The sequence below is a fragment of the Cydia pomonella genome, chromosome 25 (assembly GCF_033807575.1).
Source record: "Cydia pomonella isolate Wapato2018A chromosome 25, ilCydPomo1, whole genome shotgun sequence".
Lineage (NCBI taxonomy): Eukaryota > Metazoa > Arthropoda > Insecta > Lepidoptera > Tortricidae > Cydia > Cydia pomonella.
The window spans coordinates 6,115,859-6,131,460 of NC_084727.1; the positions used below are offsets into that span (position 1 = coordinate 6,115,859).

The 15,602-nt window shown below is 41.8% G+C and overlaps 1 protein-coding gene and 2 non-coding genes across 5 annotated transcripts in view; 2 read left to right on the top strand and 1 right to left on the bottom strand.

Annotated features, from left to right (window-relative positions):
* The window catches only part of LOC133531673 (poly [ADP-ribose] polymerase tankyrase), a 34,438-nt gene that overhangs the window by 4,607 nt on the left and 14,229 nt on the right, over window positions 1-15,602 (top strand). The window contains exons 5-17 of one of the 3 annotated variants that reach the window (XM_061870031.1): window positions 1,433-1,577; window positions 2,876-2,984; window positions 3,848-3,939; window positions 4,964-5,110; window positions 7,121-7,244; window positions 8,845-8,982; window positions 9,776-9,929; window positions 11,200-11,268; window positions 11,511-11,676; window positions 12,458-12,603; window positions 12,857-12,930; window positions 14,019-14,251; window positions 15,274-15,561. In XM_061870031.1, coding sequence (XP_061726015.1) covers window positions 1,433-1,577; window positions 2,876-2,984; window positions 3,848-3,939; window positions 4,964-5,110; window positions 7,121-7,244; window positions 8,845-8,982; window positions 9,776-9,929; window positions 11,200-11,268; window positions 11,511-11,676; window positions 12,458-12,603; window positions 12,857-12,930; window positions 14,019-14,251; window positions 15,274-15,561 — 1,885 coding nt within the window. The remainder of the gene's footprint in view (window positions 1-1,432; window positions 1,578-2,875; window positions 2,985-3,847; window positions 3,940-4,963; window positions 5,111-7,120; window positions 7,245-8,844; window positions 8,983-9,775; window positions 9,930-11,199; window positions 11,269-11,510; window positions 11,677-12,457; window positions 12,604-12,856; window positions 12,931-14,018; window positions 14,252-15,273; window positions 15,562-15,602) is intronic. The other 2 variants (XM_061870033.1, XM_061870032.1) reach the window with 2 other exon arrangements.
* LOC133531808 (U5 spliceosomal RNA) lies at window positions 6,166-6,282 on the top strand. The gene has a single exon (XR_009801602.1). It is a non-coding gene; the product is annotated as a U5 spliceosomal RNA (small nuclear RNA).
* LOC133531809 (U5 spliceosomal RNA) lies at window positions 13,370-13,486 on the bottom strand. The gene has a single exon (XR_009801603.1). It is a non-coding gene; the product is annotated as a U5 spliceosomal RNA (small nuclear RNA).

Genomic DNA, 15,602 nt, shown 5'->3' on the forward strand with positions numbered 1-15,602 from the left:
TACGTTCGACGGGTTGCCTCCCTGTCACACTTACGTACGAATTTACAAGTGCGACAGAGAGGCAACACGTCGAACGTGGTTCGCGGTAGGCCCTCAGTACCAAGTAACAAATCGGTCGGGAGCGAATGATCGGAATGAGTCAAGGTCAAGAAATTCGCTCTCTCACGCTCTCGCTCTGTTTATTTGCGAGCGAGAGCAAGATATAACCTAGTCATCCTCATTCACATCTCGAGATTTGCTCCTGAACTAAAGGAACTAAAGGACCTAAAAGAGCGAACTAGTTCGTTTGACCGATTGACCGAGATCGGAGCGCTCTTTTTAAAGACCGAGCGGGCACAACTCTACTGTCAGCTATAAATAATAGTTCCAAATCTCTCCAGAGTAGCGCTAGAGTAGCTAAGAACCTAGGCGTTATTGACGGAGTGAAGTACACTGTCTATGATTAAATTATTTTCTCAAGTATTCTAGGTATTGTAGCGCCACCTATTTCTGGATTTTTGTCGGACACTTTTTGGTATATGGAGATTTTGTTCCTTGCCTCTACCTTCCATAACACACACCATAGATCAATGGTGGGCAAAGTACGGCCCGCGACAGGATTTTATTAGGCCCGCCGCCGCTCCTTTGAAATAATTAGTATAAGTGGTTGGTCCATGATAATCGCACATTAACATACATTTTAGCTGCAATTTCTGGCCCTCTTTATTTTCCTAAACTTTCTGGCCCACCATGTAGAAAGTTTGCCCACCTCTACCATAGATGGTAGGATCGTATAGATGTGCACCGCGTGCGCCCGTGAGGGACAGAACAAACGCAATGCGACAAAATTAAAAATACGTTTTAATATTCTTGATAACATACCACAAACGACCTACGTAATTTGGTCGGGATATTTGTTACCGTACTAAAATGTACGGTGGGGAATATACAAAATGAAACTGTGACAAGGACAAATAACAATAGCGCAATCTCTACTACACCTACTGAAAGATATATATGACTATCCCGTTCGGTCATTTCACCGCTCGTGTCTGATAAAATTAAAATACTAGATTCATGACACACAGTACTGAAGCGGTTGGCGGGTCGAAGTATTTCATGCAAAATAAATATATTTGTGTAGTTTTTAGTTCTCATGTAAGTGAATTTTCGAATTCCTAGTAAGAATAAAGAATCTTAAACCTGAAGTATTTTCGGTTTTACCTATCAATAAATAAATAAATAAATAAATAAATAAATATTATAGGACATTATTACACAAATCAATCCTGTGAATAATGTTAAATTCTTGTTTTTTTTTTATAGTCTGGATGCCAAATGTCATAGAACAAAACTCGAGACAGATAAAGCCTATGCTAGCGCCATCTATAGACATCTTTAACAGTAGCCAAACCGTTCCGATAAAGGGATGACCTTTCAAAATCCTTTCCAGGGGCTTGGTACCTCTTCACAACGCGTGCTCGTACGGGCACTATGAGGTGACGGAGCTGCTGGTCCGAGCTGGTGCCGATGTCAACGCCACAGACCTCTGGGCCTTCACGCCGCTGCATGAGGCCGCTAGCAAGGCCCGGTTGGAGGTAAGGCTGATACAATCTCGATGTATAAGTGTAAGGCCTGAGTGGACGCTCGAGTTGGGCGTGCAGCGGGGCGGGCGGCGTGCATGTTAAACAAATGCAAACGTATAGGAGCGGCCTTAGTGCACGCTGCTTACATCATTTATGAACCCGACGCCACGCTGCACGCCACGCTAAACGCTCCGCTTAACGCTCCGCTTCGAGCGTCCACTCAGGCCTTACACTAAACCGTCCAAGTATTATAAACTGAAGTGACCTAGGCCAGGACTGGGGCAACCAGCGTGTTCTGCATTAGGTTACTGGCAGGGGTCGAATTTTCTGAAGTATAATATAAGTAAGTAAATATTCTTTTCTCAAACTTGTAATGAAATGTTGACATGACTTACTTCATATTAGGTCCGGAAATACTACATAGCAGGTGCGATGAGTGAAGATGATATGTAAAGGAATTTCATACAGCCTTACACACCTAGGCCTGTAAGGCAACATTCTTTTGTTTTTAAACGTCAAATTATGGCACGTCTTGGCAGTCAACCATAAAAAACCTAAAAGCAAAATTCTGCCATTTTGTCTTTTTTCTTTTTTTGTCTTTTTTTTTCTGGGATTCAAAGGAGAACAAAAATTTCATTATTTTTGCGCTACGACGCACGGTTTAGGAGATACAGCCCCATAAAGTTTTTTTTTTCAGTCATGCAGAAATCTTTATAGGGCTGTATCTCCTAAACCGTGCGTCGTAGCGTAAAAATAATCAAAAGTAATAATATCAATCATCAGGATTCTCTGCCTCTGGCTTGTGGAGTCGTTAGAGCTATAAGCTCCAGGGGTGGAAGTGAAAAATTGCAGCCACTGGGTAGAAAGCGGCGTACACCTCTCGACACCCCTGAGCCGCGCACACCGGTGTTGCCCTTGAGCCATCCTAGATGTCGCTTTTTGTGGGGGCCCATCTTGGGGGGCGAGTAACCGTCTGCCGGAAATAAAATTGAATACCGTTTTATTAGGCAGGCATCCGATTTTTTATCCCATAGCCCAGTATTTAGTCCATCGCTTTCACCCAATAGCCCAGTTCATTTTAGATTCCATCAACTCTCAAATAGTCCTTACACCCTGGCGGGTGCTGCCTCTGTGTGCGTCCCATGACGCGGGCAAGGGCAACATCCGCTAGGTGTACCCCTTACATTTCATTATTTGTTAAATATCAAAAAGTGGCGCTATCTAATAGATCAAAGCCAAAGGTATGTCGGCATCGTTTCGAGCGATGGCGCCACAACCTTTCTTTGACAAGTAGCGGTGAATGTTTCCAGGTGTGCTCGCTCCTGCTCAGCGAAGGCGCGGACCCCACACTCCTGAACTGCCATGGAAAGTCCGCTCTAGACGTAGCACCCACCAGAGAACTGCAGGAGAGGCTAGCATGTGAGTATACTTATCATAATGGTCTTGTCAGTTTAAGATACAGGATGCAATCTTTTTGTCGACCGGTCTGGCTTAGTGGCCCTGACTATGAAGCCAATGGTCCCGGGTTCGAATCCCTGTAAGGGCATGTGTGATGAACACAGATATTTGGTGGGCAGTGTTTGGCCGAGCGTCTTGACAGCCCGCTAATTAATTATTGGGCTGCTGTTACGATTGGGAGGGACAAGTAGCCCTAAAATTCGGGATATTTTGTGAGTGTTTTAATATACTTTTTTTTTTATTGTGTTTAATGTTGTTTTGTTTATTGTGTCTTTAATTCTAGTTTTTTTGATTTTTTCTTTTTTTTGTGTACAATGGGCTGTGCTCTGAGGAATTGTTTGACATGATGCCAACGGCCACTATCTACCACCGCACCGCTCGCCATCGGCAGGGTGTTCATCCTCACACCCTAGAACCTAAATGGTCGCGCACTGTGCGGTTCAAGAGGAATTTCCTCCCGCGGACGCTCAGGCTGTGGAATGAGCTCCCTTCCGAGGTTTTTCCGAGGGTCTACAGTATGTAACACCTCTGGAGTTGCAGGCGTCCATAGGCTGTGGTGACTGCTTACTATTAGGCGGGCCGTATGCTTGTTTGCCACCGACGTGGTATATATATATAAAAAAGATTTTGACATTTTCTATGGAAGAGTAAATCTTGTTTCCGCGATTGTTCCAATAGTAAAAGTTGCTCAATATGCCCTATATATTCAGCCCGTAAATTATTGCAGGTGACTGAATAAACATAATGTAGACACCCAAATCGACAGTTGCATTCCCTGTTATACGATAAATATTACGTTAATTTATTATGCATTTGTTTTTCAGTCGAATACAGAGGGCACTGCTTGCTAGAGGCGTGTCGTTTGGCGGAGCCGGCCAGAGTAAAGAAGCAGCTATCCTCACTCAACAATCAATCGGTAAGTTTTCATATAGTCATGCGTGGCTCACTCCGCGATTTCGTCGCGTCGCTACCAGTACATGCGGCCTACACCAGATCTGGTGTCTAGCAGTAGTGGTTGCCGCGCCGCTACGAAACGGACGCTTCCTCGCGCTTGCGGTCATATCTGTCCTAATAGACGCGTTTTGCTTGAGTGAATCTTCTGTACGTAGTACTATTATTTATTCTGGGTTATAGTTTTTATTCAGATACAGTCTTTAAGGTCAATGCGGCCGTATCTGTCTGTAGGAAATTTGGAACACGAGCGTTTTAAAAAACAGTATGCTATTGTTAACTTGGAAACCAATTTTCCTTCATTTCTTCATAATCTTGCACTTTTTGTAGAAAACTATGATTATACTTAAATCGTTTATTTATATCAATTACTAGTTAAAATATATGTTAATAATGAATATTTCAATGAAAACAACTATCGTAAAACTTTAGGTTATACGTCAAATGATAACAAAATCTGTCATATTTGTTTATATAATTTGCAAGTTCTATAGGGACCGTGTGCGTTGGAGGGTCTGCCATCTTGTGGCCTGGATCGGAACCATAAACATGTACATTTACACGTCACGTGTTTTCTTGTGCATAGTAGGTTCTGCCATCTTGTGGGCTACATCGGAACAATAAACATCACATTTACGCCTCGCGCCAAAAATTTGACGGCTCCTGTGCTGCCTCCTACAGTTCATGCACGCTCCCTATACATTTTGCGGTAGCTCTGTCAAAAGTTGACGTTTGACAATTCAGTGACCGCAAAACTGTACAGCGCCGTCTGTTTTGGATGACATCTACTATGCACAAGAAAACACTTGACGTGTAAATGTAAGTGTTTATTGTTCCGATTCAGGCCACAAGATGGCAGACCCTCCAACGCGCACGGTCCCTATGGAGCTGTACAGCGTCATCTAGTTTACCTGTCAAATTCGAAGCACGAAATTGTCTTAGATGTTACGCATCTCTCTCAATGTATGTTTGATTGTAATTACTCGTAGCAGATAAATCCGGAGACTTCGTCGAGCCCGGCGCCCGCAGGCCCCGGCGCCGGCGCGGCGGAGGCGCTGGCCAACTTCCAGCACCTGGCCAGCGGCGAGCGCCCGCTGCACGCCGCCGCCGCCAGCGTCTACCCCAAACGGAAACAGGTCTTTTATTTTATACGAAAACTTACAGCTAGCTAGAGTAACAAAAATTCCAAATAAAAACAGTCAATTACAAGTTTCCACGGGTAAAACTCCGTAAAGTACATGACGTGCGAAATTGCAAAATTAATAATAACTGTTATGCTTATAATGTTGCTGAGAGCTGTATTTCTTTATAACACGACAGATCCTCAAGTGATAATCAAAACTTAGTACCACAAGGCGTATTTTTCGCGCAGCGCGGTCTGCACCAGATCTGGTGTCACATTGAAATATGTCTAAAGCAAGTAAACAGGATCGCAGATGGTTGCAGAAACAATTGAAAATTGCTGACAACACATAATTATATATAATGTGTCCAATCGGCAACGTTAGGGCACGTTCGGTATGCCTAAACAGTTTTGTTATGGAGTGAACCTTCTGTACGTAGTACCAAAGTACTATTATTTATTCTGTGCCACAAGTTCAGAGCCATATTGTACAGTCTGTACAGACAAAGGATATAATTTCCTTACCATTACCATTTCATACCTTTTTCATACCTTTTGTCACAGTAACAGTCAATATGAAACTCCTACTATTGTATTGTCACTGTGAAGGGTACATAAGAAATTGTACTGAAATTGATCGTACATACCGTATTAGTACCACAAAAAGGCTAATATATATTTTCATCTAACGAGATAAAATTCTGTAACAAAACGTAGAAATAACTTTACCATTTTTCGTAAAAAATAATCATTCTCCATTGTTAAAAGTCGATTATATATACAGTCCGTCTCGCCCGTGTCATAAAAGCGAATTGATTGACTCCTCTTTCACTAATTTTGGCTCAACAGTTTCGACGCTATGTGGAACATCGACTCAAACGTACCTATACAATTCTTTATTATAATTAATTACATAAAAAAGACAGAAAATACATAAACGTCCGTGTCAGTTCTCTTTTAGTGCCTGAATAACCCGCTAGATGTCGCTGTTACATCCACGAAGATTCCTACTTCGCGGTGTTAAGATTTTTCTCCGAAACATCGGGTGGCGCGGTCTGCAAGACTTCGTTACTCTGGTTTCCCTTCAAAACGAATAAATCTTTCGCCTTTTACTAAAGATTTCCGTGGAGGGGAACACTCAAATGAGTCTATAGGAATTTTTTGATGCCCTGCGCAAGCGGGGCTTATTATTCCTTAGAAATTTAGACAGAGTATGTTCGAGTTGAACTTGCCAATGCCAACCGAGGATTCTTTCTGTACAAAATGTTTTAAGTTTAGTCATATATTAAAAATTTAATGAATAACGATACAGTTTTGTATTAATAGCGGACTTAATGTCAAAAGGCATTCTCTATCAGTCACCCATAGGGCCAAACAGAAACATTAAAAAATGGTGCAAGGAGAAACAAACAACAATTGACAAATACATTATTACAAGGTAAACAGTGTATAATATATATAGGGAGCGTGCATGAACTATAGGAGGCAGCACAGGAGCCGTCAGATTTTTGGCGCGAGGCGTAATGTGATGTTTATTGTTCCAATGTAGGCCACAAGATGGCAGAACCTACTATGCACAAGAAAACACGTGACGTGTAAATTTACATGTTTATTGTTCCGATTCAGGCCAAAAGATGGCAGACCCTCCAACGCGCACGGTCCCTATACATATGGAATGATGGACACTAGAAGAGTTCTTCATTTAGGAGTTTTTTTTACAAATTAATAGTTATCAGATTTTCCTCTTTACGTGTGTCTAAGACAATATTACTTGCCAAATTTCATAGTTCTAGGTCAACGGGAAGTACCCTATAAATTTTGATTGAGCAGAAGTTAGTAAGCGGGCAAGGTGTTGAAATGATCTGAGCACAACTTTATTGTTAAGGGAGTAAAAGCGTGCAAGTCATCATTCTGTCCACCTCACCCTCTTAGCGGGATTAGTACTTTAAAATTTAAATACCCCCGCTGTGGATAAAATAATTTGCGAAAAAGGACATATATTTGAAATTGTATATTTTTACAGGTGATGGAGATGTTAATAAGAAAGGGCGCCCGAGTCAACGAGAAGAATAAAGAAGGACAGACGCCGCTACACATAGCCACAGAGCATTCACACCTAGACGCCATGGACCTTTTGTTACGGCACGGTAAGAGTCTCTACAGGCCTCCCACACAACAGGTAGAGATGTTAAAGAAAGGCCCTCCAACGATAAATATGAGGAAGGGCAAACGCCGCTACACATAGCTACCACAACAGGTGGAGATGTTAAAGAAAGGCCCTCCAACGATAAATATGAGGAAGGGCAAACGCCGCTACACATAGCTACAGAGTATTCACACCTAGACGCCATGGACCTTTTGTTACGGCACGGTAAGCCTCTACAGAGGGTCAGAAACTACAGAGCATTCACACCTGGACGCCATGGACTAATTAACTAACATAAAATAATTATTTGGATTTACCTATTTAAAATTAAGTAGGTTTGGACACCTCTCGAGGAAAGGCCTCCTCCAAATCATGCCATTTATACTTATTTATATGTCTTGAGCTGGTTTCTGCCAGTTATTTATTTTTCGTTGTATCGTCTGCCCAACGAGCGTTTGGTTTGCTCTGTCTCCTCGTTCCTTTTGGTCAAGTGCATATTGTGACGATCTTAGTCCATTTGTTTTCGTGCATTCTTGTCAGGTGACCGGTCCACTTCCATTTTGATTTTTATGCGTATTCTAGAGCATTAATGCATTTTGTTTTTTGTCGTATATGGGCATGTCTAATTTTCTCGATTAATTAAATATTATAGGACAAATATTATACAAATTTACTAAGCTCCACAGTAAGCTCAAGAAGGCTTGTGTTGTGGGTACTCAGACAACGATATGAATAATATATAAATACTTAAATACATATAAAACACCCAACACTCAAGAAAAAATATCCGTGTTCATCAAATAATTGCCCTTACCGGGATTTAAACCCAGAACCATCGATCACTACTCAGTCAACCAGAATGGTCGTCAAATTTACTTTATGTTTAATATATTTCTTTCTTTCTATTTCTGACTTTTTTTTCTGTAGTCTCGTGTGTAAACCTCCGCTTCCGACTGCTGTATATAAGTGTTTGGAGTAAATAAGAATCTATTACTGTCTTCTTTAGTTTTATAGTCTTTCTCCAAATGAGAAGGATACACAAATTAGAAACGATTCTTTTACCATTCTCAATTAAATCTGCAAAGGGCATATAATCGATTCTATTGGTGATGATTTATATTTTTAAGTAAACATACCTTCACAATTTTACGCGACTGAAACAATTTGACACGAGCGGAATCGATTCGGTCGATAAGTAGAGTCAATTGAGTTCCGTTTTACATAAATAAACTCAAAAATATTAAAATGTATTGTGTCTTTTTATTATCTTATATTATATATTTTAGTGATTTGTGTCTATAATAATGAGATATGTTAAGCTACATATATATTTTCACGGCCTATTAGGATTCAAGTTATTTTTGTTAAAAAGGAATTGCTCTGAAAGGTCAATGGCATGAAATGAAAATAAATCAAATGTCAGCATACCCTTCCCGTTTGAAAAAGACTATATAGGTATATCACTATCTGTGTGGTATGCCATGTAATGGCCTAAAACTAATAAACATGACTTTATGCTTTGTGCCAATAAATAGGGGGCCCCCGTGGCGCCCCCTAGAGTTGATGGCCGCTCTGTGTAGTTATTGGATGTCGTTGTGCAGGGGCCAAGGTGAACGCGACGGACGGGCGCGGGCTGAGCGCGCTGTCGGTGGCGGCGCGCGCGGACGCGGCGGCGGCGTGCCGCCTGCTGCTGGCGTGCGGCGCGCACGCGCAGGAGCCCAGCTACCCGGCGCCCATGGGTGAGGGTGAGGATGAGGATGAGGATTATTTTGAAGTGAAACATTCTTTAACGACGCTTTGTGATGGGGAAAAAATGTTAACCTCGCGACAGGTCACGTGACCGACATATTCGTCAGATTGAAAATTCGAAAGACGGACACGTGACCTGATAGAAAAACTGTTACAATGTCATTGAAGCCAGTAGAGTGGTAAAACACAATAAATGAATATTGTATTTTACCACATAAATGATAGTACTTTTATACTGATAATTAAAGCAATTCGTGCAAAATTATTCCCTAACCATTCCAAAATATCAAAAATGCACAACGTTAATATTCAAGTTTTCACTTCTGCCGACACTCCCGGAGTGCAACCCGTTGTATTTTTTTTAATATGTATACAATCGAGTATATTCATTACTTTCTGCACAGCTAAACTGTAAAACGAACTGTCCTGTTGTATTTTCGGACCGATACTACCTACAAACGTTCAAGAAAAGAGCGTACTCCCATCTTAAACGCCGGCAACGCTCTTACGACCCACTGGTGTTACGGGTGTCCATGTGAGATGATAATCGCTTACTATCATACAATTCGTCTGCTTTTCCTTCTATATCACAAAAAAAACTTCTCCAAGTCGCATTAGCAACACAATTTTTTTTTATGAATTTGACAATGACATCTGAGTCATGATCAAAACCGTTCGATAATTAGCGATATGATTGAATCACACGTCACGAAGCCTATACAACAACGTTTTTGACATTCTATTATTTTTTTAAGTTATTGTAATGACTAATATTATTTTCAGACGCATGCGCAAACGCGGCGGCCCTACGTCTGCTAGAAGCGGCTCGGACAGGCGACGTGGAAGCGGCGCGAGCGGCTCTAGACGCGCGACCCCGGCTCGTCAACTGCAGAGACGTCGACGGCCGCCACTCCACCCCGCTACACTTCGCGGCCGGGTATGTATAGAGAAATCTATTAAAGGCAACTCCTACACACAGATAATCAAACGCGGCAGCCATGCATCTACTAGAAGCGGCTCGGACAGGCGACGTGTAAGCGGCGCGAGCGGCTTTATACTCTGTATCCTTAGGTATTAAAAAAAAGTAAACAAACTATTTGTACATTTTCGGGTGATTATAACATTTATTGATAACCCAACCAAATACAAAACCACCTGGATCTGTCACTGAACGCCCTGAATTTAACCTACATTATTTGATCATGTTATGTTCTCATCTACACTCAACTGGCTAAAGGAGCCATTTGAGGGTAGATTTTATTTACTTTTATTTGAATACCTAAAGATACAGATAGACACGCAACCTGACTTGTCAACTGGGGCCCATTTCTCGATCGGTATTAGATTAATATTATTAGTGTGTTGCCATGGTAACCCATAAGACTTGACAGTTCGTAGACTAATTTATTTATTTAAAAATTTAAATCAGGCAACAATATAAATTGTATAAAGTTACAACTAAACACTATTTAGGCGATAAATTTTTTATTTTTTATATTTTATCTCTGACACTTAGAGGCTTATACATCTCTAAAGAATTTTAGTATTTTATGATTTTATTTTTTTATCATAGTTTTTTTTGTGTAATTTGACATTTAGAGACAGTATGCATCTCTAATAAAGTATTTATTATTTCATAGATTCGATATTTGCAATTGTTTTTTTTTTTTTATTGTTTGTAAAAATGGACATGTAAAAGTGCCCCTGTGGCCTATTTGCTGAATAAATGTTTGATATTTGATATTTGTTTGAAAACGGCGTGGCTCCGTTGAATCGGCTGCTCTTGTGTCGGATTCGGCAGTTTGCCCCGGAACCTCCGAAACACGACACCCTTCGGCCAGAAGTCGGCGCATTCGATGGTCCCCTGCAGCGGTCGGTGCTAATACTATTAGTCGAATACCGTTCGAGAAATGGGCCCCTATCAAGGCGTATGGGTTACCATGGCAACCCATTAATAATATTAGACTAATACCCTACAGATATGTAGACGGCTACCAATCCATCCCGCTACACTTCGCGGCCGGATGTGTACAGACAAACAGAAATCTACTAAAGGCAACTCCTACAGAATTAAAAATTTAAATCCATATCTTAACCTCGTTATATCATTTTACATTCCGGAATAGATTTGTTTTGTTAATTTTACGGAGATATCTAATACTGAAAATTGGTAATTATAATTAATTAAAAAATATGTCCCTTTGCAGATACAACAGGTTACCACTTGCTCAACTACTATTACAGAGAGGCGCCGATGTCCATGCGAAGGACAAAGGGTGAGTGCTCAGGCACGTTCCAAATAGTCGTATAAGGATGATAAGTTGATGATGATGGTCCCCGTAACCCCTTACCACATGTAATAAAAATATCTGTTGAAATTTAAACTTTAATAGTTGTCAATAGAGTTTAACATTGTATCCGCCATATATGGCTTCGTATGCAGTAAGGGGAAAACTTTTCGTTAACTAAACTAAAAGTGTCATCTAGCGGATCTAAAAATAAACTAAATCTGTTTCAGCGGCCTCGTTCCCCTCCACAACGCGTGTTCATACGGGCACTACGAAGTGACCGAGTTATTGGTGTCGTGCGGCGCCGGAGTCAATGCGGCGGATCTGTGGCGGTTCACGCCGCTGCATGAAGCCGCGGCCAAAGGCAAGGCGGACATCGTGCGGCTGCTGCTCAAGGTATTACTATACTTACAATGCCCAACAGCAAAGAGAATTTGAAATAGAGGTGGATTGTGAAAGAAAACTTTGTAGCCACAGTAAATTTACTGCCATCTTTCGACACATGATTAAAACTTTTAGAACGCCATTTGGCTATCTTTATTCTTTCACTAATATGTGTTAAATTTTTAAAATATCAAAAAGCGGCACCATCTTACCGGGCATAAGCCAAAGGTTATGGCGCCATCGCTCGAAACGATGTCGCCATACCTTTGCCCTTTGATCTACTATTCTCTGTATCTTTAGGCATTTAAATAAAAGTAAACAAAATCTACCGCCAAATGGCTCCTTCAGCCAGTTGAGGGTAGATGAAAATATTACATGATCAAATAATGTGTGTTGAAGTCAGGTCGTTCAGTCCCAGACCAAGCGGTTTTATATTTGGTTGGTTAACCAATAAATGTTATAAGTTATAACTACCCGAAAATGTACAAATTATTTGTTTACTTTTATTTAAATACCTAAATTATACAGAGTATAGATGGCGCCACTTTTTTATATTTAACAAATGTAACAGATATCAGTGAAAGAATAAGGATCAAAGTCAAATGGCGTTCTAAAAGTTTTAATCATGTGTCGGAAGATGGCAGTAAATTTACTATGGCCACAAAGTTTTCTTTGACAGTCCACCTCTATTTCAAATTGTCTATGCCAACATTAATGACAGCACGCGTCACAATTGCTCATACGGTCACTGTGATGCGATAGAGCTGTTAAACCTTGTTCCTTCCGTTTTCAGCACGGCGCCGATCCGACCCGACGGAATCGAGACGGACTGACGCCCTTGCAGCTAGTGAGAAGTGGCGACTCCGACACGGCCGACGCGCTGCGCGGCGACGCGGCGCTGCTCGACGCGGCCAAGCGCGGCGAGCTGGCGCGAGCTAGGTGTGTATATATATGTTTCAGATAATACAGCAAGTACCAGGGTCTCATGAGTTACAAGGAGGTGTCGCTGACCAGCCGGGCCGGGCGCGTAAGAAGGTATGCTCGTGTATCTTACCTGTATGTATACTTTTGATTTGTTTACCTATATGAGTGTACTAGTTTAAAGTATTATTTTTGTTGACTCGTAGGAAAAGTATTGTATGCGTACGGTTGAATAAAATACTATAAAAATAAAGTGACGTTTTTGTTGCAGGAAATTAATAACGCCACAGAACGTGAATTGCAGAGACGCTCACGGAAGGAATTCCACACCGCTACACCTTGCCGGTAAGTTGTAGGCTATTCATATTAGATATATAGTTTGGCCAGGGATCGTCTCATTTCAAACAGATATAAATTCATAGTGTCTTTGTCCTACATTAGTACTAGCATCTAAAAGAAAAGGGCGGACTATAGTAATGATAATTCTACCTTCAGTAAATCCTAATGCCTCCACAAAAGGCAACGTGCAAACGAAAAAGGACTAGAAAGGCAGATATCTGAGTCTTATTATCCTACTTTGGTAGTCTGTTAACCTTTACTCGGGCTGAGCTTTTTATTATTTCATCCATTTGCAATTGTAACCGAGTTGCGTTTCCTTTGTCCTGTTCAATTTCAAAACTAAATTTACCCGTATTTGCTACACAATATGGATCATAAGAGGATTCATAATTTAATATTTATATCAAAAGTTAGGCTTATACTATTGTATTTTTCAAGTTTAATAAGCCCCGCTTGCGCAGGGCGTCAAAAAATTCCTATAGACTCATTTGAGTGTTCCCCTCCACGGAAATCTTTAGTAAAAGGCGAAAGATTTATTCGTTTTGAAGGGAAACCAGAGTAACGAAATATTGCACACCGCGCCACCCCATGTTTCGCAGAAAAATCTTAACACCGCGAAGTAGGAATCTTCGTGGACGTAACAGCGACATCTAGCGGGTTATTCAGTAACTAAAATCGAATCATTTGTCGTCCATGAATAATGTTATAGTCTGTGCAACGTGAGAACCAATATTTGACAGTTATAAATTGACCCTTAAATATATAAGGCTAAGGTTATCAGTTAACCCGTAGCTTAGCGTCAATATATATAAGGGCGGTTTCAGACTGGCATCAATTCTGTCGACATGTCGAATATTTTCGTGATTTCGGAGTTGGTTTCGTAGTAAAAGCTTCTCAGTATGACCATTGTATTTACGTCAATATGCCTAAAACTTAACATAACATCCTGTATTCCAAGATTTTCAAGTAAACAAGTAAGTAGATCGATGTAATGAAATAGCCTATTGAACCATGTTGATGTAAACTTTAACTTACCCTTTGATATGCCTCACCACATCCCAAATTCAGTTTCTCATGCCTACCTTTATTTTTAGCTGGCTACAACAATCTAGAAGTCGCCGAGGCACTCCTAGAGGCCGGCGCGGCTGTGTCAGCGCGCGATAAGGGAGGCCTAGTGCCACTCCACAATGCGGCCTCCTACGGGCATTTGGAGTTGGCTGCGCTGTTACTGCGGGCCGGCACGCCGCCGAACGCCGCCGATAGATGGGGCTTTACTCCATTACACGAAGCAGCGCATAAGGCGCGCACGCAGCTATGTGCGTTATTGGTGAGTATCTATTTATTTAATAGGTCAGAAACGCGCATTTGACACCCTTAAAATAGCAATATTCATAGACTACGAAGACCGCTTGGCATTGCTTGTATGTCTCCAATGCTACTGTGTGTGAAATCGCGAAAAACTGTTTAAAAGCTGATTTAGCAAGGAGCTAGTACCAGGGCCTCATGAGTTACGAGAAGGTGTCGTTGACGCCGAGGCTCTCAAGGCGGGCGCGGCTGTATCAGCGCGCGACAACCGCTGCTTAGTACTACCATTACTCAATGCGGCCTCTTACGGAGTTGGCTGTGTTGTTGCTGCGGGTTGGCACGTTGCCGAACAACGCCGATAGATGGGGTTTTACACCGTTGCATTCGGCAGCATAGGTTGTCTCGCTCGAACTTCGGAGCGACGTGCGAATCGGATGCAGTGCGTCTTACTGGTGAGTATTGTGGGTAAAACACGTAAAAAAATGTATTTTTTACTATTAATAATCATTTAGAAGACTACATTTTTTCATAAATAGGTCAATATAGGTTGCCAGTAGGAAAAGTGGCTAAATTTTAATAAAATTTTCCTATGGGAGGACAACCCTTCGCGGCTACTTCTTTCAAATTTGCCGCCTTTTTCGGAAACTATAATTACACTGGGACACAATAAGTGTTATTTATTCTTTATATTCGTCCTGTCTTTTATTCGCCATTCTATTGCAACGTATAAAATTTTGGTTCAATGTTTGATTTGCCAAATTTTCATGTAACCGAACGTGAATTATTCAAAAATTATTACTTTACCAAGATGTTTTAAAAAGTACACGCAGAGGCTATTATGTTAGGTTACATTTGTGAATTCCTGAAAAACCAGCAGTTTTTAAAAGGAACGTCTTTTTATTTTAAATTAAAATTTTGAAACATAAACAACAGTTACATCAGACAAAAATGTTTCCATTCGATGCTGCAATAGGTTTTTATTTTATTCGTCCACGGCCCACGTCACACCTTGCACACTCGCATCAACTGTAACTTGATTGACAGCTGGCCCACGGCGCCGACCCGTACCTCAAGAACCAAGAAGGGCAGACGGCGCTGGAGCTGGCGGGCGCCGAGGACGTGCGCTCGCTGCTGCAGGACGCCATGACGTCGGCCACGCGCGCGCCGCCCGCCGCGCCGCCCGCCGCGCCGCTGCCGCCGCCGCAGCTGCCCGTGCTGCTGCCCAGCGGCGACACCGTGCCGCTGCCTCTGCCCGTGCGTACACCTTACATACTGCAGGACCAGCTGCCCGTGCTGCTGCCCAGCGGCGACACCGTGCCGCTGCCTCTGCCCGTGCGTACGGTCACGTCTGAAAATATCAAGACGGACAAAGT